The following is a 25296-nucleotide window of genomic DNA, read 5'->3' on the forward strand; positions in this document are numbered from 1 at the left end:
TGGCCGATGATGAGTGGATTACAGACGGCGTCTGCCCCAGGGAGCGGGGGCTAAATGGAGACTGGCAGTAGCCACTGAGGCAAGGTGGCGATAGGGGTTTGGGGGTTCCCCTGGGAGGGGAGTTTGTGGGTTGCTGGTAGGGGTCAGAACCCTGATGTAAAGGACACTGGGGTCTGGGAGGGACATGGGATCCAGTGGCAGGCGAGACACCAGGCTGCAGAGGATGCTCCAGAGGCTGGAAGAGCTAATTCCCGAGATGACCAGCAAGAGGCGCTGCAGGGGTGAGTCTCACTTCGCTACAGAGGGGAAGAGCAGGTCGGGGAACAAGGCCCCAACACAGGGCTTCAACCTAGTCCCACCTCCCATTCTCCTGCCCCATGACTGTGAAATAACTCATGGCAGATATACATAGGGGAGCTCTCCAGTAAACCAGTGGGGACAGAGCCCCCTCCCCAGTACCTGCTGGGCCCAGCACAACCTGGCTGGATCCTCTCCCAGTGGCTGAGCCCTACACCCACCCCATCTGGATTGGAGATGAGCCGGGGACAGCTGGGATTGGATACCACCAAGGAATGAGCAGCCTCCGGTCCCTGCTGGACTTTCCCCTCCTTCCCGAGGGGTGTTGGAGTCTCAACCAGTAACATGCTCATGCTGGGGAGTCATGGGGCTGGGTTCTCACTGCCACACATTCTCCACACTGGGGGAAGTGGGGTGCAGAGAGGGGGTTGAATGGGGCAGGGTTGTTGATGCAAATGGTTCAACCCCAAGACCTTCATTCCCATCAGGGTATTCACCCCACATCCTCCATCTGGGGGACAGAAGTGCAAGAGGGGGGAGAACGCATCAGCCGACCTTCAGACCTGCCTAGCTGTAGCTAGAAGGCGTGAAAGAGAAATGAGGAAGTTCAGGCGGATGTGGGGAAGGGAGGGGGGAGTTTTCCACCCACCGCGTTTCCTCTGGGGTCTCTGCAGAACCTGCTTTTAATGTCCCACTGGGCGGTGCTGGGTCTGTGCCCCCTGGCCCCGAGTCCACTGTGGGAGCCCAGAGCTGGGGTAGGGAGAGCTCCCCCCTCCACACAGCCCCATCCCGCTGGAGCCCTGTCTCGGGGGGACTCAGTGTAACGGGGAGGTGGGTGCTCAGTCTCCATGGCCCGTCCAGCCCTCGCTCTCTCTGCTGAGGCTGCCAATGAGGGGCTGGGTAGCTCCCATCAGGACGGGCTCATCTTCTCCCCTATGGCCTGGGCTGGGACCCAGCAAAGGAAGGCATCAGCTGGGGTCTCTCTTCCACCCCCACGGACATAGCTCCGGACCGGAGCTGCTGCTGCTGGGACAGGTTCCACAGGAGATGCCTGTGAATGGGGCGGCCTGACCACCCAGCCAATGACATGGGGGCACCCAGGGATCCCCCCTTCCTTTGAATTCCACACACCACAGTGTGGGAGGAGGGGGATTCCCACCCCCCACTGCCTGAGACCTCCCCACCCCCATTGCGAGCATCTCAGCAAGGACAGGAGACGTCGTTACCTGCAGGGGTCACCGGCCTGGGGAGAATCTGGAGAAAGGCTGGAAGAAAAGAGAACAGAGGGAGTGAGAGATCTGGGGAGGGGATGTGGGGTGTATGAGGATGGAGGGATATGGGACGGGGGTATCACTGGACAGACACACAGGGATGGGGGCCGAAGGAGGTCCCTTACCCAGCAGAAGGAGAGTTAGCACCATGCTCAGCTGGTACTTCTGGGCTCGGAGCTGGGTTCTCAACTCAGCCACCGGCCCCGTCTGGGTGCAGGGAGGGGGATGGGCCCCTCCTCTCTGACGAAGGCAGAGGAAGTCAAAGCCTCAGGCGTGGTCACTGCTCAGCTCAGGGACTGAAGAGACACTGGCGCCTGGTGCGTAGGGCGTGCGTAGGGGAGGTGTCCATTTATCAGAGCTGACAATTGGTGTGGGGCAGCAGCCCCAGGTTACTGACACCCCCAGGGGTGAGCCAGGGATTCAGCTGGTGCAAAGGAACCTCAGATGAGTTACACTGGCTCACAGCCGCTGGGATCTAGCTCTGACTCCAGTGGAGCTACGGCCCATTGACCCCAGCTGGGATCTGGCCCCATTCACTCAATGGAGCTACGGCCCATTGACACCCAGCGGGGATCTCGCTCATTCACAGTGAAGACTTGGAAACCAGCCCTCTGGTCCTGCTGTGCCCTTGGGTGTGTTTTAATCTAACATTTGGAGGTTCTGCTGCAGCGCAGGGAGCTTAGCACACACGGGGAGTGACGGGGCTGGGGAGGGTTTCCAGTCCCCAAACCCTGACACCGTGTGATGGGTCTTGACCCCACACTGTCACTGAGAGGGGTAACGGGAGCTGGAGGGCCCGGCCCAGTTGGAGACGGAGCCCAGCTGGGGAAGGGCTGGGCAGTGAGCAGAAAGGGAGGCAGCCCAGAGGAGATGTGGGGCTGTGGGGAGAAGCTCTCCCACCTCTCTGGTTGCTGGAGTGAAGGTCCAGAGAGAAGTATCTGTGCAGACAGCCCAGGGAGGAGCTGGGGAAAGGGCCAGGAGGGAAGCCAAGGTAGGAAGGAGTCCGTTTATTGATCCCTCTGCTGCTATTGTAGTTAGCCGACCTTCCCCAGCAGTCTCTTGGGATCCCTTCTGCATAGTGTACCCACAGGGGAGCGGGTTCTCCTGAGGTGTGAGGCTCCTTGGTGTGAACTGGTATTGGGGTACAGTTCCTTCTATCCAAATAGGCAGCAGCTCCCCAACATAGTCCCAAATGCAGGAGCCCGGATGGAGCTCACGGCAGAGAAGCGAAACGCTGGGTCGTGAACCTGTGCGCAGGGCCGGCTCCAGGCACCAGCCGACCAAGCACGTGCTTGGGGCAGCACCTTGGGGCAGGGCGGCGCTCGATTTTTTTATTTTTATTTTTTTGGATTCGGTGGCGTAGCGCTCGGAGGGGAGGTGGGGGCTTCAGGCGGCGCGGCGCTCGGAGGGGGGGGCGGGGGCTTCGGGCGGCGTGGCGCTCGGAGTGGGGAGCGGGGGCTTTGGGCGGCGCGGCGCTCGGAGTGGGGGGTGGGGGCTTTGGGCGGCGCGGCGCTCGGAGGGGGAGCGGGGGCTTCGGGCGGCGTGGCGCTCGGAGGGGAGCGGGGGCTTCGGGCGGCGTGGCGTTCGGAGGGGCGGCGGGGGCTTCGGGCGGCGCGGCGCTCGGAGGGGGCGGGGGATTCGGGCGGCGCGGCGCTCGGAGGGGGGGTGGGGGCTTCGGGCGGCGCGGCGCTCGGAGGGGGGGTGGGGGCTTCGGGCGGCGCGGCGCTCGGACGGGGGGCGGGGGCTTCGGGCGGCGTGGTGCTCAGAGGGGCGGCGGGGGCTTCGGGCAGCGCTCGGAGTGGGGGGCGGGGGCTTCGGGCGGCGCGGCGCTCGGAGTGGGGGGCGGGAGCTTCGGGCGGCGCGGCGCTCGGAGTGGGGGGCGGGGGCTTCGGGCGGCGCGGCGCTCGGAGGCGGGGCAGGGCTTCGGCCGGCGTGGTGCTTGGAGGGGGCGGGGCTTTAGGTGGCGTGGTGCTGCGGGGGTGGGGATTTCGGCGGCGCTCGCGTGGGGCGGGGTTCGGCAGGGCGGCGCTCTTCGTTTTTGCCTGGGGCGGAAAAAAACTTAGAGCCGGCCGTGCCTGTGCGTACTGGAGATGGTAATCCAATGGAGAGATCCTATCTAGAGACAGTACTCCCATCTCCACCACAGTGACAGGTGAACCCCCTTTTCCTGCAGTTTGATGGGAGAGTTGCTGGGAATCTGAAGCCCACCTGAACATCCCAGTTTCTCCCTCTGTTTCTAGTCAGTGCCACTCCCTGCATCTCAGCTACTCTGTGGTGGGCTTAGGGATCCCATCCCCCCAGCAAAGACTGCGCAACCACTAGGCACTTCTGTGGGGAAGCTCACAGTGCTGGGCTCAAAGCCTTCAGCAGGTCCAACGTTCAGGACAGGCAGTATATAAGTAGCAAAGGCTCAGGAGGCCCTTGGGCAGGGGCTCAGCATCAAACTGTCTGGGGAGGCTCAGGCCATGGGCAGGGCAGTGAAGGTTCAGTGACCGCCCCCCCAGAACCTCCGCCCCCTCCAACTGCTCCCTGCCCCTTATCCAACCCCTCCTCCCAGGCCCGGCCCGGCCCCCTTACCATGCTGCTCAGGGCAGCGTGTATGGATGCCGCGCGGCCCGCTGGAGCTCGCAGCCCCACCCCCTTACCATGCCGCTCAAAGCGTCAGGAGCTGCAGAGCTGCCCATGAGCGGTCCAGAGCACTGGCACCGGGCTCTGCGGCAGGGGGAAGGTGGGGGAGGGGCCGGAGGAGCCTTCCCAGCCGGGAGCTCCGGCGGGCCGGACAGGACAGTCCCGCAGGCCGGATGTGGCCCGCGGCCCGGAGTTTGCCCAGCCCTTTAACAACTGGTTCTAAACCGGCTTCTAAATTTCACAACCGGTTCACGCGAACCAGTGTGAACCGGCTCCAGCTCACCATTGGCTGTAAATACGCTGACCCCACTCGAAGCACATTGCCTTTTTAAGTAGATCAGCAAGTTGAGACAGCAGCTGCTGCCAGCAAGCTCCCTCTGTCCTGAGCCCTGTCGTGTCCCCCCCCCAGCTCTGTGGTGATGGGGTACAGGAGTGGGGGGCAGGAGCGGGGGGATGGGGACACCCTGACATCAGCACCCCTCTCTTCCCCCCCCCCCCCCCAGCAAGCAGGAGGCTCCAGGGAGCAGCCCCAAGGCAGAGGGCTGGAGCAGCACGTGGCAGTGGCGGGAGGGACACCTGAACTGCCGGCGATTCATAGCCTGCTGGGCGGCTGCCGCACAGGGAACTTAGGGGAGCTGACGGGGGGGCTGCTGGCCCACTCTGGTTCCAAGCCCCCACCAGCTCCAACGGCTGCTCTTCCTGCAAGCAGTGGATGAACCAGGCAGCTGCCAAACAGCGTCAGAAGGGAGCATTGCACAAGGTGCGTTTCTCTGGGCAGCGCTGTATGAGGGATTGATTGATTGTCTTCCATCAAACGTCAGCTGAGCTGCTTATTGGACATCCTGCGCTCATCAATGGAACATGAACCAATGGACATTGGGAAGCCCATCGATATTTCTTTAGAACTCCATCTTCTTCTTCTACTTTGTCTTCTCATTGAAAGGTAAATACCTCATTTGCGAAGCATATTTTCGATTTGGTTTCCATACCCACACCGTGTATGGTGCTTTGTGGTTGTTAATGGTTTAAAACTATTTACACTGATGACTACAGAATAGGGGTTTTTTTGGCTAGACAATATCGTAGGAGCAGGTGGGAACTCACAACCCCTCACCCCTTTTCACACACCTCTTTGCTTCCTCCTGCAGTAGCAGATGAGAGCAGCCAGGCCTCCAACCAGAAGCAAGACGCTGCCTGTTGTCAGCAGAATATCAGGGGTATTGTGTGAGGCTGATTATGCAAGAGACAAAGAAAAGAGAGGAGAGGGGACATGAGAACAGCCAGGGAGCCCTGGGACAAGGTCTGAGTCCCACAGAGGAATCTGCACTTGCAACAAATTTGCTGTGACAACCCTTTACCGTGTCTATGGCACATTCTGTCTGTAACAGCCTGCTTCTTGTTCCAAAGAGGGGAAGGATGGTCCAGTGGTTATGGGGCTGGCCTGGGGCACTGGCTATCGGGGTTGGATTCCCTGTTGTACCTCAGGCCCCCTGTGGGACTTACCCTCTCTTTGCCTCCATTCCCCATCTCTACAACGGGCATGGAGGAGCGATATCCTTTAACAAATTGTAAGCCGCTCAGATACTTGGGCCATCAAAGTATCATAGATAGAAAGGGCCTGGGGAAGAAAGGAAATTTCCGCCTCCACTTTGTTTTCTATCTCCATGTGACATCTCTCACCTCATGTGACCTCCCTTTCCCAGGAGCTGAATTAAGAAATTAGAGAAGTCTCACCAGTCCTGGTGACATTCACAGTGACGTTCACAGCCCAGCTCCTGGGGGACGGGATCCACCTCCCACTCACATTCTCCTCGTACCCACAGGTGAATTCCCTGATGTTGTTGGGACCGGCCTGGGGAATGCTGAGGACAGAGACGTTCAGAGAGCCGGTGCCCACATTCCCAGGGATGATCGCAGCCTCATCCTTGTAGAAATGAAACCACTGCTCACCAGAGTTCCCGGGGGGCCACACAGGTGATGAGCAGGGGAAGCTCTTCGCTCACCACGCTCAACATCGGCTGGGGAAGGGGATCTGCAGGGATCAAAAAAAGAGAGGGTTCAGCAGGGACATGGAGGGAGAGAAAGTGGAGATGGTGCCCAGAATTCAATTTATTCATGGAAGACCTGTGTTCTCTGTCCAGAGCCTCTTGATTCACCTCAGGATGCTGGGCAGCCCTGTTGGGCCTGAATGTTGTGGCGTGAGACTCATCAGGAACATGAAAGAGCAAAGAGGGGGGAGAAGAGGAGGGAAATAAAAGGAGCAGATGCAAATCCAGAGACTAGAATCCAGCGTTGAAGGAGGGAGAGAGGATAATAAGCAGAATCAGAATCAGAAGAGGCAGGAGTGGGGGCCAGAGGGACGTTAGCACTGGTTCTGCTCTAGTTCTCTGGCCTGTGCAATGCTGGAGGTCAGACTAGATGGACACAGTTGTCCTTTCTGGCCTCATAATCTATAAAGTCTGATCTGTAATCCATTGACTGGCCTGGATTATCCAAGCCTGAGGTGCTGGTTTCTTTGCCTCAGCTGTGTACCGCAGCTGGCCCCTCCTGGTGGAGATGGGAACCACGTGAGAGATCAACTCTCCTCCTTGGCTGTGGGGTCTGTGCTATTTCTGAGGCATGTGGATATCATGCAGATATACTAGGTATATTTGCTAGTATTATTTGAATCAAAACTAAAGAATTTACACTTATTTATTTCATAAAAGGGTACCAATTGGTATATTTATGTACTAAATAATTACACATGATACATTGCTCATTCTTAAAGAAGTCAATAAAGTTAGTTTTGATAAGCAAATGACTACTGCAGATATTTCAATTGTCCCCCAAATTTTTGCTTTTTCTGGAAAAAAACTTAGTTGTTTCCCATGCATCCAACATTTCTAGACATTTCAGATCCCTAGCTAAACCTGTGCAATGCACATTAAGGGGCACTGTGGTGCAGGGAATGTGGTAGGGGGCGCTCTTCCCACAGAGTCAGCATAGACTCTAGTGCAGCACTAGGGGGCGCTGTGCTGCAGGGAGTTTGGTGTGGGGCTAAGCAGGGGGTGGTCTCCACTCACAGTCAGTTGTGATCCCACTGCTCCAGTGTGACGCTAAGGGGTGCTGTGCTGCAGGAGCTGTATTGTCGTTTCACATGGAAATCTGGCTGCCTCTTCACTCATGTTCTTTATTGTTCCCCTGGCACCTCTGTGACCAGCTGATTCCCGAAAATGTCCCCTAAAGCCCCAGTTGGTGTCGGGCTTCCCCCTCTCTTGTCCCTTATGCAGCGTTGCCCTGTGACTCTCACAGATCTGCCATGGCCCACCCCAGAGGTGGCTGCATCTCCGCACCAGCAGCGAGACTCCTGCGTTGAGTTTGGGCCTGTTTAAACAGCTTTCAAATCCCATCATAGATTCAGGGTATGTCTACACTATGAAATTATGTCGATTTTATAGAAGTGGATTTTTAGAAAGCGATTTTATACTGTCGATTGTGTATGTCCACACTAAGCACATTAAGTTGGCTGAGTGCGTCCTCACTACCATGGCTAGCATCGACTTACGAAGCGGTGCACTGTGGGTAGCTATCCCACAGTTCCCGCAGTCTCCACTGCCCATTGGAATTATAGGTTAAGCTCCCAATGCCTGATGGGGCAAAAACATTGTCATAGGTGGTTTTGGGTACATGTCGTCAGTCCCCCTCCCTCCATGAAAGCAATGGCAGACAATCATTTCATGCCTTTTTTCCTGGGTTACCCATGAAGACGCCATACTACGGCAAGCATGGAGCCCGCTCAGCTCACCGTCACGCACTTTAAAAGCTCGCTGGCGCTGTTTGCTGACTAGGTCAGACCTCAGCGCAACCAACATTCCCATTGTTATTGCTGCTTGCTGTGTGCTCCATAATATCTGTGAGAGTAAGGGGGAGACGTTTATGGCAGGGTGGGAGGTTGAGGCAAATCGCCTGGGGTACGATTTTGAGCAGCCAGACACCAGGGCAATTAGAAGAGCACAGCAAGGCATGCTGCGCATCAGAGAGACTTTGAAAACCAGTTTAATGACTGGCCAGGCTTCAGTCTGACAGTTGTGTGTGTTTCTCCTTGATGCAAACCCGCCCCCTTTGTTGATTTTAATTCCCCGTAAGCCAACCACCCTCCCCCCTTTGAAATAAAGTAGCTATTGTTTTGAAACTATGCATTCTTTCTTTATTAATTTTTTAAAAAATGAGATAATGGACAAGGTAGCCCGGGTGGGGTCGGGGAGGAGGGAAGGACAAGACCACATTGCTTATTGTAGCCACACTAAAAATCAAACTGTTTGAATGACAGTCTTCTGTTGCTTGGGCCATCCTCTGGAGTGGAGTGGCTGGGTGCCCAGAGCCTTCCCCTTCCCCCCGCATTCTTGGGCATCTGGGTGAGGAGGCTATGGAACATGGGGAGGAGGGTCGGTGGTTATACAGTGGATGCAGCGGGGGTCTGTTCTCTTGTTGGCTTTCCTGCAGCTCCAACAGATGCTTCATCATGTCCGTTTGCTCCCCCAACAGACACTTCATCATGTCTGTTTGCTCCCCCATTAGCCTCAGCGTCGCATCCTGCCTCCACTTTTCGTGCTCACTTAATTCTTTCCTGGCCTCTGCCACTGAATGCCTCCATGCATTAAGCGGGAGGACTGCATGAGCTCAGAAAACATGTCATTGCGAGTGCTGTTTTTTTGCCTTATAATCTGCGATAACCTCGGGGTGAAGATGATAGGGGGAGTGTAGAAACATTCTACGCTCTACGATTCTGGGGGGACTGCATGGTCACCTGTGCTGCTGAGTTCACCACGCTGACCAAACAGGAAATGAAATTCAAAAGTTCCCGGGGCTTTTCCTGTGTACCTGGCTAGTGCATCGGAGTTCAAAGTGCTGTCCAGAGCGGTCACAATGGAGCACTCTGGGATAGCTCCTGGAGGCCAGTACCGTCAATCTGCATCCGCACTACCCCAAATTCGACCCAGCAAAGTCGATTTTAGCGCTACTCCCCTCACCGGGAAGGAGTACAGAAGTCGATTTTAAGAGCCCTTTAGGTCGACGGAGCGGATTTGGTTGTGTGGACACAGTCATTTTTAAATCGACCTAACACGGCTAAATTCGACCTAACCCCATAGTGTAGACCAGGCCTCAGTTCTATCCCAGCCGGCCAATGATGCTAGCTCCAGATCAGCTTGTGTCAATTTCACACTGATCAAAATTTCCCCAGGACCAACCAACCCTTCCTGGCTGAGAATGGTAGGGAGAGTTTTCCACCCACATGGGTCACTTTGCTGGGAGACTTGGAGATGCAGCATAAAGGGCTGTTTACCGGGCTCTAGAAGCAGCAGTGGGAGACGAGGAAGATGAGGCCGTTGGTGAGAAAGAAGAAGCCACCCACTGCCAGCTCCCGGACCCAGAGGAAGCTGTGACCTGCAGAGAGAGGAGAATCACAAGTGGAACCAGCAGGTGAACGTCACTGCTAATGGTGACCCAGATGATGTAGGTGTGTCTTTGCCTCTAGGACGTGTGACAAACTCCCCTGGATCTCAGGAGCCATCAAGCTGAGATGTGAAAACCACCCACAGACCTTCTCAGGTGGATACTGACTCCTGATTCTTCCCTTCTCTGTGTGTCCCTCCCCTGTCTGCCTGTCCTCCAACACCCCTGTGACCTGCCCTGTCTTAGCTGGGCTATCAGGGGCTCTGGGTGCTCTCCTGTGAAGTGTGTGTGGGGGTAGGAGGGTGAATTTATCTGGGGAGACTTTAGCAGCCATGGGACACCTGACCTGATATTGTGACATTCCAGGCCTGGCTCCCGGTGGACGGGACCCACCTCCCGCCCACAGTCTCCTCGTACCCGCATGTGAATTCTCCAGTGCTGATGGGACCGGCCCATGGGATGCTGAGCACAGAGACATTCATAGAGCCAGTGTTGTGTTCCGTGGTGCTGATCTCAGACCCTGCGTCCCAGGGGATGATCTCAGCTCCATCCTTGTAGAAGCGAAACCTCCTCTCGCTGGCATCCCCGGGGGCCACGCAGGTGATGAGAAGGGGGAGCCCTTCGCTCACCACTCTAGACAGGGGATCCATGCTCAGCACTGGGTGGGGAGGGGGATCTGAGGGAGGCAACAAAGGGACGGGTCAGCATGGGGTGGTCAGCATGGCGGGGGGAAGGCAGACAACACCCAGACCTTACGATGGCGTGAATGGAGCTGGGTTCTCTCTCTGCAGCTTCTTCCCCTCCTCCCAGGTCCAGAAGGGGCTCATGTGGCAGTGGGGTGTAGTGGGGCTGGGGTAGATGCCATGGTTGTGGGGATTGGGGGCTGGGTCCTGAGGGGACCAGGGACAGTGGGACCAGACAGTGCCCAGCACCTCTTCACTGCTAATGCCCCGGGCCTAGCTGTGCATGGGTCCCCCAGCTGGGCTCTCCCCTGGGCCAGCCTGATTGGGATGTAGGGTGCTGGGGGACCCTCCAAGGGAAGCAGGCACTGGGAGGGGGTGTTGGGTAGAGGGCGGTTTGGTGCAGTGGGAGGTTTCGCTGGAAGATCTCCTCTTCTGCAAACAGGGATTGATGCAGGTCAGGTCTCTGGCCAGTGTTATGCAGGAGGCCGGGTGAGATGATCAGACTGCTCCTTGCTGACCTGACAATGTATGATTCTTCAGATCCCCCCCACACACACATACACTGAGCAGGGCTCATTACCTCCAGCAGGTGACAGCATTGACACACACACACACACACACACACACACACACACACACACACACACACACACACACACACACACACACACACACACACACACACACACACACACACACACACACACACACACACACACTGATCAAATCTCATGTATGAATCTATGAGTTTCCCACCCTTTGACCTGCAGGTAGATCACCTCACAATGCATTAGACAGCGACAAGTCAGGCCCTGAGTGGAGCCCAGCGGCAGATCTGCAATTCAGAAGAAGCTAGTGTTAAAAAGTCACATTTTGGAGCCGACCTGCTCTTTAAGAAGAGAGGGACGGGTTGTTGAGTTCAATATAAAGCAGGGGAAGGGGGGGTACTAAAAAGGGCAATTTAAATAACCTGGGTAGAAATTCATTCATGGCTAACCGCTTGGGTGATAAAGTGTTAACACCGTCTTGCTGGCTGGGGGATGGTTTCTACTTCCACTGGTCAACCTGACCTGTAGTCAAAATAACCAAATTCTAAAAAGAATTTATTCAGGCCGTTTTCTGCCACAGAAACCCAACATGTCTGCCAAAAAGCACTGAAAATTTTGCATTTTAGGGGGGGGTTGATTGTCCAAAGAAATTTTTTTTAAAAAATGGGGAAACAAGACAATTTCCACTGAAGATTTTGTCTAAGGGAAAATGCAATTTTCCACCACGAAAAAAGTTTTGATGGCCCTGGGGTTGCTTGATGCCAAGTATTCGCACCTGGATGCCCCATCAGTGCCAGGACTTCAGGACTGTGAGCTTCCCCACAGCAGTGCCCTGTTAATTCCTCCTCTTTACTGCTCAACTGGGCACCTGCCTCGGTGCTGCTGGCACCCCTGCTGCCCGCAGAGTGTCTGAGACCCAGAGAACAACACTGATCAGAGACTGGGTGAAGTTAATGGTGTGGGGTGTGGGGGGGAACTGCAGATTCCTAGAGATTCTCCCATCTCACAGCAGTTAAAGGAGGGACTCACCTGTCACTCTTATGGCGATGGGGTTGCTGTCCCTAGATGAGGTCACTCGCATGTTTTCCTTTGCCCAGTATGCACATGTGTATGCCCCGGTCTTCCTCATCTCTGCCGTGACCTCCAGTTGGGCTTCTCCACTTGTATCTGGGACCTGTCTGAAGATCTGCTGCCCTTCCTGATTGAAGAATCTGTAGTCCATCACCTCCAAGCCATCCGGAGCCGAGCATCTGAGGGTCACACGCTCCCCTGGGAGATACACAGTGTATGGGGGGTTCAGAGAGAGAGTGGGGGCTGGCAGGGAGTCTGGAATAGAGGCATAGCAGTGTGGGAAGGGAATATGGAGGACAAATGTATTCTGCTTCTAGAATTGGTTGTAATTCTTCCCCAAAATTTAGAATTTTGTCAAAAAAACCCAAACCAGAAGCGTTTTGGCTGAAAACTGCCGACTCCCCAAAGCTTTTTTATTTTGGCGGTGTCTAATTTTCCCCCAAATGGAATGCTTTGGCGAAAGCCGATCCTTTCTGAGAACTTTTCTGTTTAATCTACACCCGTTTCCCAACCCCACGCCTTGCCTCCCATCCCAGGAGGAATGGAATTCTCTGATCCGTAATTGAGACTGAAAAAAGGTTTAAGAAAAGGCAGGGGGGAGGTCGGGCCTGAAATGAGCCTGGCTGAAATGATGAAAACAAAATGTTTCAATTGAGACAAATTGAAATGTTTTGGCTCCCAAAAATCCATGAGATGGTGCTGTTTTTGTTTGATCTAGGATGGAAAATTTTTCAAAAAACCTCACAAATTCTTCCAGGATGGGGAACCCCTATCCCACCCCACTGCAAGTTGAATATTACAATATATTCACCCAATATAACACCACGCCTTGTGTAAGAATAGGTGCGAAAACGGGCCCTAAGTATATGGATGGTTTCAAATCGAGTTCAAACATTAGCATGAGTAATGGGCTTAAAACATGTGACCAAGATGGTAAGAAAGCAAAGTTGTTTGTGGTCAATTTGTAGGATCTCTGGATATACCAGAGTTAGTGTATTGAAGTCTGGGCTAAAGTAATGGAAATACAGAAAATATAGTTAACTGGCCATCATGTAGAGAGTGTGATCTTAAAACTCCCTTTTTTGGCGTTGGCTAACGTCCAATGACCAGCAATAACGTTACTTGTTTGTTTTAAGGGGTATAAAGCAAGAGTAGCTGTAGTCATGCCAGTCCCCGGATATTAGAGAGAAACTTTCAGCCTTACACAGGGGTCTTTGTCAGCCGTTCACCAGCGCAAATTGGTCCAATAAAAGATATCACCTCACCTGTCTTATCTCTATGAAACCGAAGGTTTTTTGGTGCAAGCGTTTTCTCTGCCCCTATGGAGATTCGCCAGGATGGGAAGGAATTGTCCGAGCCTGATTTTGTCATGAGTATTTTGACTTATAACTATATTGCTGGTAGGCTATAAAATCGAAGGGTCTGTAGGGCTCTGTTGGTATTTTCAGTGTAATTAACCCCAAATGGCCTGTGGACTAATAAAGGAATACGGAAGTGGAGTCGTGGGAAACCTTAATAAAAGTCAGTGGGAGATTAGTTCTACCACCAGGTCCCAATGTTGCATATTAAGAGGAGAAATGGTATGAAAAGGGGGAGGCTCGGCAAAGACACGACTTCCTGGGCGGATTGCTGGGTGATGAAGTCACAAGTGTATGGTCCAGGTGCAGCCGCGAGCTTGACCAGATCCTGCTGGGTCGGGTTTGGGATTTCGTCCAGGATCTTCTCCTCTTTTAGCTTGTAGAACCTGTATCTCATCGCTCTGTGGGCCCCGGGAGCCGTGCATTTGAGGGTGACCAGCTCCCCGGGGTGAGAGGCAGAGCGAGGCGGGTGCAGTGTGAGCGTAGGGGCCAGCAGGGGGTCTGGAAGAGAGGCAGGGGGCTCAGCGCAGACAGGGAAAAACCCAGGGGAAGAGGATCCGAATGAGCAAAACCCTGGCTAGGCTCCTGGTGCAATGGATAGGGACATCTCCTGCTAGTCACATAGGCCAGCCCCACCTGAGCTTGCCCATGAGAGATGCAAAGAATATGGAGGTACACTAAACACCCCACCTCTCCCAGAGTTAGGTGGCTATCTCTGGTTGAGATTCTCAGTCGGGAACTCAGCACCTTTTTGCAAGAAGCCAGGAGACTCACTGTGACATCTCAGCTCTCGAACCCAGGCCTAGGCATTCCCAGACAGCTGCCTCAGCCTCATCTCCACCCAAGAACCCTAACAGGTGGTGGCACCAGAAACTAGGAGGACCAGAACCTCAGCCAAGGCACCACCCACGGGAACCCTGACTTGAGGATTGCCTGGCTCCACCGATTGGCCTGACCACGCTATTTAAGCCAGAAGGAAGTTGTCTGAGCAGCTGTGTGATTTCCTGTTGTGGCTGCTTTCTGCACCCAACCCTGTTCCTGCTCTGCTCCTGTTCCCACCTTGCTCCTGCTCTGTGCTTGATCCTTCCTTCTCCTCCAGTTCCTACCCGTATGCCTGGCCTTGAACCATTAGTTCCCAGTCCTGGCTCCGACCCCGGCCTCCAGCTTCTGACTCTGGCTCAACCCTTGTTCCTGGTGTTTGGTATCTGACCTTGGCTCCAATCCTGAGCTTCACTCTCTGCCTCTGGCTTGACCCCGACTCTCCTAACTGGCCGTTGTCTCTGGTACTGACCCTCAGCTTTGTTCCCAAACTGGATGCCTGCTCTGCCCACTACACCTGACTACTTGGCCAGACCACCTGTGTGACTTTATCAATTAAAATATGACCATATAGATCATTGTTGCAGCAAATATTGTACAAAGGTTGTTGAGTGAGATGTCTATGAAAAGGTTTTGGTTTGCTGGTTATGATTATGCTATCTCTATGCATGGATCACTTTTGTATGTGAAGTTATAAGTATTGGCTCTATACCGGGATTTCAAATGTTTGTTCCTGGGGTAACGCCCATGAAGTAATTAGCCAGCACATCTTGGAGGGACTATTCAAATTGAGTGTCCCATCAAAAGAACATTTAACTGACAATGGACCATGGGAGATGCCCACCTACAGAAATTTCTTTCTGTGACTAGGTGAAATGCATGGACATGTGACTTGCCCACGTGACTCCAAACTCCATCTTGTTGCTGGAATTTTCCACAATAAGAACAATGGGATGCCCTCCACATGGCAAAAGCTATAAAAGGTCCTGGAAACACCTCCATTTTGTCTTCAGTCCTGCTTCTTATCTCTGGAGGAACTTTGCTACAAACTGAAGCTCTGAACAAAGGACTGAATGACCCATCCAAGCTGTGGATGTATTCCAGAGACTTGACTTAAGCCAGCAGTATATTCCATCACTGCTACAAACCCGAGCCAAGAACTTCTACCATTACTGTATGTAATTGATTCCTTTAACCTATTTTAACTCTCACCTTTTCTTTATTTCTTTTTATAAATAAATCTTTAGATTTTAGTTAATAAGAATTGGCTGTAGCGTGTATTTGGGTAAGATCTGGAATATTCAATAACCTGGGAGGTAATGTGTCTGATTTTTTGGTATTGGTAGAACCTTTTCTTTTATATGATGAAAGAAGATTTTCAGAAATCATCATATTTGACGTGGGTACCTGGATGGAGGCCTGAGGCTGGATCACTTTAAGGGAACTGTGTTGTTTGGACTTCTGAGTAACCAGTGAGGTAATAAAGAAGCTGTTTTATGCTGGTTGGTAAATCTAAGTATTGGAAGATCCACCAGCTCTTTGGGGTTTGGCTGCCCCATTCTTTGCAGTTCACCCTAATTGAGTGACCATAGCTGCTCCTCACTGGGACTCTGGTCACAACCTGCATCCCACTTCTTAACCCTCATAGACTACAAGGCCAGAAGGGACAATTATAATAGTCTAATCTGACCTCCAGACCCTCACCCACCCACCCCTGCAATAGGCCCCAGACTCCAGATACTACAGTCCTCACACCTTCCACCAGTTCCTCTTGTTCCAATCAGAAAGTGACCCATGCCCCGCACTGCGGAAAGTGGTGAAAGCCCCACAAGGTTGCTACCAATCTTACCTGGGGGGAGATACCTTTCCCGACCACATGCGGCGATCAGTGAGACCCTGAGTGTGGGGGCAAGAAGCATCAAGCTGAACGCCTGAGACAGAGGATTCTGGGTGCCACCTCAGAGCCCTGCCCACCCCACAGTGGCCCATCTCCAGCCATGGCCATCCCTGATGCTTCAAAGCAAGAAGATTAAAAAAAAAAACAGAACACATGGGGGAGGGGAAAAATCCCTTCCTGACACTTATGGGTGGCCAACTGAAACCCTGAAGCATGAACTTTGAGGAAAATAAGACCTAGCTTTCCTAGATTCCAAGCCCAGAAGGGACCATCTTAGTTTGACCTGCTGTGGGACACAGGCCAGAGAACGTCCCCAACATCATTCCTCGAGCAGAGCTCTTAGAAAAACATCCAAAGTGAGTGTCCCCCACTGAGCTATGGGGTATTCTGATGGGGAAGCGTCTCAATCTCTCCTGTTGAACAGTTCCACTGGCATTGGAATGACCCTGGTGCGTAGAGCACTCCCCCAGCATGTGGGGCTCAGGTCAGACTGGCAGCGACGTTGGGGTTTTTTTGCTTTCTTCCATAGCAGGGGACAAGGAGGTGGGAAGTTTGAGGACTCCAGCTCCTCATCAGGCAGAGGGGGAACTCAAACTGGGGGGTACCTGGGCCTCTGGACTAAAAGTGAGGTGGGAGCTCCCGCTCTGGCTGTTTTGTGTGATTCAACCCCATGACTCCTGCAGCTGGGGCTCCAGGGAAAACACCCCACATTGTGAAACTAAGAGCATGGTTCTTGGCTAACCCCCTGGAAGAAACCTCCGGGGCTGCATTTTGGTGGTGGGTCGTCTCCTAGCCCCTGGGCAGAATCCGTCTGTGCTTCACCTTCACTGGGTGACAGGGGTTAAAGCAAAAGAGATGATGTGAGCACAGGAAGTATCACAAGTTCCTCTGTGAAAGGGAATCTATTTATAACTTCCTTGCAAATAACTGCTTGTTGGCCAACAGATAGCTAGGTTAGGAGAGTGTATACTACATGGCACAAATCCTCGGCACTTACAAGAACTGATTTAACCCATGTTTTCCTACAGTTCTGTTCACTTCTGCTAAGCTACACCCCACAATACCCTGCAATAACACAACTGAGCATTTCGAATAAACTGATAGGAAATGTGTTAAAATCAAGACATATTCATTCTCTGCCTTAGTACAAGCCAGGGAGATGTCTTCACGGATCAGTGCCCAGCTAAGGAAGGTACCGAACAAGTTAAGAAACTGATCCAAACCGATAGGTTGGATTTGAGTGAGGTGCAAAAAGTTTTTAACTTATAAAATCATGCTATGACTACTCCTAGCTGAAACATGTACCTTTGGGGGCCCACCTTCTGCGTAACACTGCTGCAAATTCAATGCCGAGAAACAGAAAGTAATGCACATTGGAAAACATAATCCCAACTGTGCTTGCAAAATGAAGAGGTCTAAACTGGCTGTTCCCACTCAAGAAAGAGATCTTGGAGGCATCATGTGTTGTTCTCTGAAAACACCTGCTCAATGTGCAGCGGCAGTCAAAAAAGCTAATAGGATGTTAGGAACCTTTAGAAAAGGGATAGAAAATATAACGCCACTATCACACCTTGAATACTGCATGCAGTTCTGGTCGCCCAATCTCAAAAAAAGATATACTTTAATTCGAAAAGGTACAGAGAACAGCAACAAACATTATCAGAGTGTGGAACAACATCCCTATGAGGAGAGATTAAAAGACTGGGACTGTTCATCCTAGAAAATAGATGACTAAGTGGGGGACATGATGGAGGTCTATAAAATCATGACTGGTGTGGAAAGAGTGAACAGAGAAGTGTTATTTACCCCTTCTCATAACACAAGAAGCAGGGGTCCCCCAATGAAATGAATAGGCAGCTGTTTTAAAACTAACAAAAGGAAATATTTCTTCACACACAATACACAGTCAACCTGTGGAACTCACTGCTCGGGGATATGGTGAGATCCCAAAGTATAACTAGGTTAAAAAAAGAACGGGATAAGTTCATGGAGGATAGGTCCATCCATGGCTATTACCCAGGACGGTCAGGGATGCAACCTCATGATCCGAGCCTGAATTCTCTTGTCCTGAAATGCTCCATCTGCAGCCTGAAATCTCCATCCTCACCCCCTGAGCCAGCCAGTCCCCCACCCTGGAGCCAGATCAGAGACACCACCCGCTAGAGGGGAAATGGCCCCATGTCCCATTCCCCACTCCATGAGCCAGTCAGTCCCCACCCCTGGGACCAGATTCAAAGGGGAACCTTCTTGCTTACAATTAATTGAATCTATTCATTGAAATCATCATCACCTTTTACTTCATTATGAAACAGCTGTTTCAGAACCAGCGGTGTCTCACGGCCCAGCTTTGATCTTCGATTCAGTGTTCAGGGCTTTGCACATGAGATTATCCTCTATCTGTCTGTCCATCCCCATACACTAATCTATCTATCTACCTCCAAGAGAGGAACATGATTTATAAGTGACACCAGCTGATCAATATCATCTTTATTTCCACCTAACAGGAGCTGGGGGCGGGGAGGAGTTGGCACATCACAGAAGAGCAATACACACAAGAGCATCAGTAACCAGAGTGAGGGGAAAGCCCAGAAGCTGGAAATGCCCCCAGGTGAGAGAACCCAGGTGAGTGTCTCTAGGAGCAGATCTTGGAGATCCTATGTGAGGCCTGTGACCTGGCCCAGGGAGATGCCAGGCCTGTGCCAAGTGCTGGAGGGCCTGGGAACAGAACCACAGGGAGGTTTAAGCCCTGGGACAGCATGCCTGCCCCACACAGGCCGGTTATGTTACCTAACCGCACCTGGAGGCAGGGCCGGCTCTAGGTTTTTTGCCGCCCCAAGCAAAAAAAATTTTGGCTGTCCCCCACCCCAGCCCTGGGATCCCCCCACACCCCTCTGCTGCCCCTGCCCTGGCCCCCCCCCTCACCCGCACCCCCCTGCCGCCCCAGCCTGGGCTATCCTCCCCCCCGCAACTGCACCCTCCTGTCACCCCTGCCCTGGGTCACTGGTAACTCGCTCCCAGGGCGGGTCATTCAGCAGGAATTTTGGATGTGCACAGAACACAGACAGGATTAGTTCCCATATGGTTACAGAACTGCAGTAAAGTGGAACCATTTTCAGCTTGTGTGATTGGAGGATATCTGGATGCATATTATAAGACTGTCCTCCATAAATGAGGAAAAGTTGAGGTGCCTTTATTATTCTTTTGTTCCACTCTTTGTTTCTATGGGGAATGTGCCAATGCAATATCACTGTCTTCCTTTTAAACAAACAAAACTAAAAAAAATGGCAATGGCTGTTGAAAATAACCACTGGGAAGCATTTCTGCTCAATTTATCCTACTTTTTCTACAGCAAGTTACAGTGGATCAGTATATTTGATTTGGGAGAAATGAAGTACCAGCTGCCCAAACTGAGCATGAGCACTCCTGAATTTTGAGCGTGTTCAAATCTGGAAGGCAGGTGCTAGATTCCCTTTCTGAATATTGGCTATATCTGGAAAGGAAAAGTCAATTTCTGCTTCCAGGGCTCAGAAGTGGAAAAGCTCCTCTGTGCCTGGTACTGTATCTAAAGCTGCCCATGTCCTCTAGTAGAGCCTCCCCTCCCTTACTTTTCATTTTCAATTCTAGTGGGATCCACGTACCTCCCTTGCTAGGCTTCAGATAGAGAGGGGCACTGTCCATTTAGTCCCCCCAATTCCTTCTTTGGGGGCTGCAAGGTGAGGTCATACCAGTATCCCTAATCCAGTCTGGGGTTGTCTTCTGAAGGGGCTATCTGGGCAAAGCCTTCTACTCCTTGGCCATACTTGTTCCCCATTCTAGAGTTACCTACCATACGTCCGTATTTTCACAGACATGTCCGGCTTTTGGGGTTTTAAATAGCCATCCGGGAGGAATTTGTAAAACTCTCAAAAGATCCGGGATTTCCCTCCCAATGCAGAGCACGGCACGACTGACAGGGCGGCCCGGCCGGATTGAGCCACTCACATCGGGGCCTCCAGGAGCCAGAGCCCCTCCCCTGCTCTCCCCCTCTCCTCCCGTGCAGCCTCAGCGCGCCGCACCGGCAGCACTCTGGGGGAATGGGGCTGCGCATTGCTCTGAGCGGCACGGTAAGGGGGACATGGAGTTGGAGAAGGGGCGGGGGATCCTGGGGGCAGTCAAGGGACAGGGAGGGTTGGATGGGTCGGGTGTTCTGGGGGTGTATCAGGGGGTGGGGGTGTGGATGGGGTCGGGGCAGTCAGGGGACAGGTAGGGGGTGGGATCCTAGGGGAGCAGTTAGGGTGGGGGGGTCTCAGGAGGGGGCAGTCGGGGACAAGGAGAATGGAGGCTTAGATAGGGGGTGTGGTCCAAGGAGGCCTGGGTCCTAGCCCTCAGTGCTCAAACCACTAGACCCAACTCCCCTCTCAGAGTTAGGGACATGACAAAAACCTGTGTAGGGGGGAGAATGAGCCCAGGGATCCTGAAAGAAGGGTCAAGCTGGAGAAGCCGTGGGAGGAAAGCTGGAGAGAAGCTGGGCAGGAAGAAACCTGTGGGAAAGCAGCCTCAAGGCGTGGGGACAGGCGCAGAACTTGGCTTGCAGCAGACAGGGCCAGGTTGCCCACCCAGCCCCGGGACAGTGGCGTGAAGACCCCTGATTTAAGGGGCTAAGCACACTCCGGAGCCCGCAGGGATGTGCTGACCACAGGGACCAGAGATCCGATATAAGGTCTCAGAGTTACTTTGGTTGGTCTTTCAGTTGCTGCCACTTGTTACCCCAAAAAGAGTGGACATCAATAGTGTGACCTGGCCGAGGGACATCAGCAGGGGGTGCCAGAGCGACAGGCAGCTGCTACGCCCCGCCTAGCCATGAGAAGGCGCTCTCGCAGTGAGTCAACCCCTTCGCAAGCCCCTTAACCGGAGAAGGTTTCTCAGGTGCCTATGTAGGACGACGGGGGAGGCGTGTAGGTGGCTGCCTCGTTCTTGGCATTGCCACACAAAGGCCGAGCAGGGGCTGTGGATAATGCACAAAGCGGTTGGCCAAGTGAGAGGGACAAGGGCTGTTCTGGCTTCAGAGATTAACAGATCTCAGTGATTAGCCACTAACGAGGTCACCTGCTGTTTGCGGCAGAATGAGGAAGGAGTTCCCTGCAATACCCAAGTCCTGGCTCCCAGCCCTCCACTGCTCTAACCACTAGACCGCACTCCCCTCCTGGAGCTGGGGAGAGAACCATCTGCCAGGGAACTCGTGGGAGCATTTTCCTGAGTCAAAGGCTATGGCTGCACTTGCAGATGTAGAGCGCCGGGAGTTAAACCAGCCCCTGGAAACAGCAGCAGGGAAAGCGCTGTCGTGCGTTCACACTGTCAGCTGCAAGTGCAGTGATGTGGCCACATTAGCAGCTCTTGCAACGCTACAGAGAGCAGTGCATTGTGGTAGCTATCCCAGTGTGCAAGTGGCTGCAGCGTGCTTCTCAAATGGCGGAGTGGAGTGTGACAGGGAGTGTGTTGTGTGTATGTGGGGGGAGAGACACTGTGTTTTAAGGGGCAGAGTGTGTCAGCATGCTGTCCTGTAAGTTCAGACAATGGCAGGGGGAAGGGGGAAACCCCGACATCAGCCCCCACCCCCTCACCTCTCTCTCACACACACACATGCACAAACGCCTGCCTCAGCAGCAGGAGCGTTCCACAGTGATGGTTTGCTGTATCCCGGAGCAGATAAGCAGCCGACTGTCAGAAATGGAGCTTTGAAAGGGGACATCTGCACGCCTGCAGCCGAGTTCAAAACAATGACCAGAGCGGCCACTTGACTTCAAGGGATTATGGGATGTTTCCGGAGGCCAATCACAGCGCAGTAATGCAACACGTCATCCACACTGACACCCTGGTGCTCCAGCCGGGGCGCAGCAAGCTCTGTGCTTCTCGTGGAGGTGGATTACCGGGGCACTCCGGCCGCGGGGTCCAGGCGCTCTAAGTGCCTTGCCAGTGTGGCCACCTCAGGAGTTAGGGCACCCAGGGCTGCTTTAATGCACTTTAACTTGCAAGTGTAGCCAAGCCCTGACAGAGGTCTGATAAACTGTGTCAGAACCAGCCATTGTTAGAGTGTCTGGGAAACCCAAGGGCCATAGCCTGGGGCATCTGAGACCAATTAGGTGACCAAGTACCTACTGCAGGTACTGGGAAAAACAAGGCCACAACAAGCCAATCCCTAAGAACCCCAACACTGTATGTGACTAGATCCCCCCGGCGTGCAGTCTGGGACTGTGGTGGGCCCGCTGTGCATCCCTGACTCTCTTCCCCGCCCCGCCTCTCCTTGCCCCTGCCTGCTGGGAGCTCATAAAAAAAAGAAGCAACAAGCTACAAGCCAAAAAATAGCAACAAGCAACTCACAAGCCAATTAAGGAAGAAACAAGCCCAATTTCTGTGGGTTTTTTTTTTTTGTTTTTGTTTGGTTGGTTTTTTTTGTTTTGTTTTGTTTTGTTTTTTTGCAGGTTTGGCCTGTCTGGTGCTGAGCTGCTGGTGGTTCTGCGATGGGGGGAGGTGGGTGTCAATAGCAACCAGGCTTCTTCTCCCCTGAGGAGAGAGCGTAGTACTTCTGCATCTTTTATCCAGCATACCAATTTTGAGAGATTTCCATGTCCCCTTTTTGCTTTATGTCCCACCTTCCAGTCTCATTTACGGACGTGTGCACTTTTGCCATGTTGGGCATTTTGGAGAAAAGATTCATGTTTTAATTTTTCTTTCTGTGGGGAATTAGGAAGCTTGTGTGTGTTTTCACGTGTTCAGGTTAGAAGATTTTTGAACAAAACCCGGTGTTTACACATTTTAAATAACAGCGAGTAAAGGGAGGCTGAGCCCCTTTTAAATCATTTACAAAAGAAAGTGGATTCACACCTAGTGATCAAGAAAGGAAAAGGGTCAGAGAGAAAGTCTGAAAACTGCAGGAAAGGAAAATAAGAAGGGAAGAGTTTTAAAACTGCAAAAGAGGGAAAGGACAGAAAATGTTAAACCTGCAGGAAAGGGAAAAAAGGAAGAGAGTGAGTTTTAAATCAATCAGGAAGGAAAAGTGTTAGAACATCAGGAAAGCCCTCCGGCCAGTCACAGAAAGAGAGAGAAAATCAAGTGAGAGAAAACGTTTTAAAGCAGCAAGAAAGCTCTGCCCTGCCCCCAAGCCTGTTACAAGGTAAGTAAATGGCAGAGAGAAAAAAGCTCCACACCCCAAGGGCGGTCCCCATCCCCACACAAATGCCAGCAAGTCGAGGAGCTGGCAGTCTCGGGGATCCACCGCCGCATGGCTGAGCCCAGCAGAATAGGTTTTCTAAAGCCGTTGCCGGTTATGCCCGTATGCCGGATCACTTAAGGATGCTAAGCCACTGGGACCTCAACAGTTCTCAGCAAGCATCGCGTCCTCCTGCCCTGTCCCCTGCATTTGAATCAAAACATCAAACCTCGGGAATATTTTCTTCAAAATAAAAACCGCAAGGGCTATTTGGTAGAAACAGTGCTCTTGAATCACTCGCTGATTGCCTGTTCTGCTCATTCCCTCTGACGCACCTGGCATTGGCCACTGTCAGAAGACAGGATACTGGGCTAGGTGGACCATTGCTCTGACCCAGTATGGCCGTTCTTATGTTCTTATGAAAGTTTTGCCCAGGGTGCCAAAGGAACCCAAACTGCTTGAAAGACTTAAAGACTAAAAGAGCTGATCGCCCTTTGTACCAGAGAGAAGAGCCTGACTTACTTTTCAAAAGCTGTTAAACCAAGGAAAGTTTCCACAGACTTTTAAAAGCAATCCTGTTTGTAGCTGTTGCCCACGCTTTCACAGGGGGAAAATAACCAAAATCCTTGTTCTAGGGCAGTGGTTTTCAACCTGGGGTCCATGGATGTTTCCAGATTATTTTTTAAATTTCCAAAGTTTCCAATGTAAAACAGGGTCTGGGGATAAACATGCTGTCTCGGCTTGTAGGGGAATATTGACCCATTTTTTTTTTTTAGTGAAACCATTTTGTAGGTGGCCATTTTTTTAGTTGTCCCACAGGTTCTGACTTTTGTTTTTTTCTGGTGGGAGCTCCTCTCCGCCCCCTCCCCCCATGTGAGTGGGAGGCAACCCGTGGAGGAAAGAGGCTGAGTGGGGGCGGGGCCTTGGAGCATTGCCAGGGATGGGACCTCACGAGAAGGAGTCTAAGTGGGGTTAGGTATCAGGAGGAAGAGGCCGAGTGGGGACAGGGTCTTGGAGCAAAGCAGGGGGTGGGCCATGGTCCAGATGCCAGGCCCATGAAAGAGTCATCTATCCCTGTGGGTGTTGAGCACCCCCTATTTTTTTTGGTGGGTGCCTGAGCCCTGGAGCACCCACGGAGTCGGCACCTATGAGTTGTTCTGCTCTTGCAGGGGCAAACGTTTGTTATGCACTGTCAAGGCTGATTCCCCACTCTGGCACTGCGAGTGCAGAAGATGGGGCCCGCAGGGATTCTAAAAATTAATACTGGCCACTCCAGGCTGCTATTAAACTCCCAACGACACAGCTTCTCTCTGACCTTGGATGGGTAGATGCTGCCACCACCCATGTGCAAAAAAAAACCTCTTTGGACCCAGGAAGGTGCACTTGGGAATTCCTCCCTGTGGGGTACCCTCAAGCGCTTCCACCCCTCCTCTGGGGAAGAGCTAAGAAAGAAAAGAAAGGTAATCAGCTGTTGCCACCAGCTAATCAAACAGCATATGCACAAACCTCTTAGGACACAAAAATCCAATCCTGTTCTTAAAAAAGGTAAATTTTATTAAAAACAAAAAGAAAGAAAATACATCTGAAACTTAGGCTTTTTGCTACATCTTAAAAGAAACAATTACAAAAATTAAGCATCAAGATAGCTCTCTTGAGGTTTAGCTTAAAGGTTACAAGCAAAACAAAAGCATTTGGGGTTAGCACAGAGGAGTCCAGAAGCCAATACAAAATAAAAGAAATAATCCTAATTGCCTCTTCCTAGACATTCCCTAATTTACTTACATGTCTGGGGTTTGAGATAAGCCATCTCTAGGTATGATCTGATGGTTTTTCATACCTGGCTTAAAGCTTCTCACAGCATAACTGCTGCCCCGTTCCCCTCTTCTCCTGAGAACCACAACACACAGACAAGGAGTCTTTTCCCAATTTTAAAAAGTTCCAGCTCTCCCATTGGCTCTTTTGGTCAGGTGCCCACTCACTTCCTTTTACCTGTGGGTTTCTTAACCCATTCAGGTAAAGCAAGTAGAGAAGAGCTACCAATAGTGTTTTTATAGCTAACTGGCTGGGTGTCCATAAAAGGAAGAAACCCCTCCCCACCTTCA

General features: G+C 52.4%; 2 protein-coding genes across 2 annotated transcripts in view; both read right to left on the reverse strand.

Moving 5' to 3' along the window:
* The window catches only part of LOC122172861 (Fc receptor-like protein 5), a 30281-nt gene extending 28322 nt beyond the window's left edge, over positions 1-1959 (reverse strand). Inside the window, exons 1-2 of the mRNA XM_065566483.1 lie at positions 1694-1959; positions 1524-1562 (exon numbers count right to left, since the gene is read on the reverse strand). Of these exons, the coding sequence (XP_065422555.1) occupies positions 1524-1562; positions 1694-1718 (64 nt within the window). The 5' untranslated portion in view covers positions 1719-1959. The remainder of the gene's footprint in view (positions 1-1523; positions 1563-1693) is intronic.
* Positions 1-25296, reverse strand: part of LOC135975479 (uncharacterized) — a 500168-nt gene that overhangs the window by 425957 nt on the left and 48915 nt on the right. The gene's annotated exons all lie outside the window — the stretch shown is intronic.

This window comes from Chrysemys picta, chromosome 13, assembly GCF_011386835.1.
Source record: "Chrysemys picta bellii isolate R12L10 chromosome 13, ASM1138683v2, whole genome shotgun sequence".
NCBI classification, from domain to species: domain Eukaryota; kingdom Metazoa; phylum Chordata; order Testudines; family Emydidae; genus Chrysemys; species Chrysemys picta.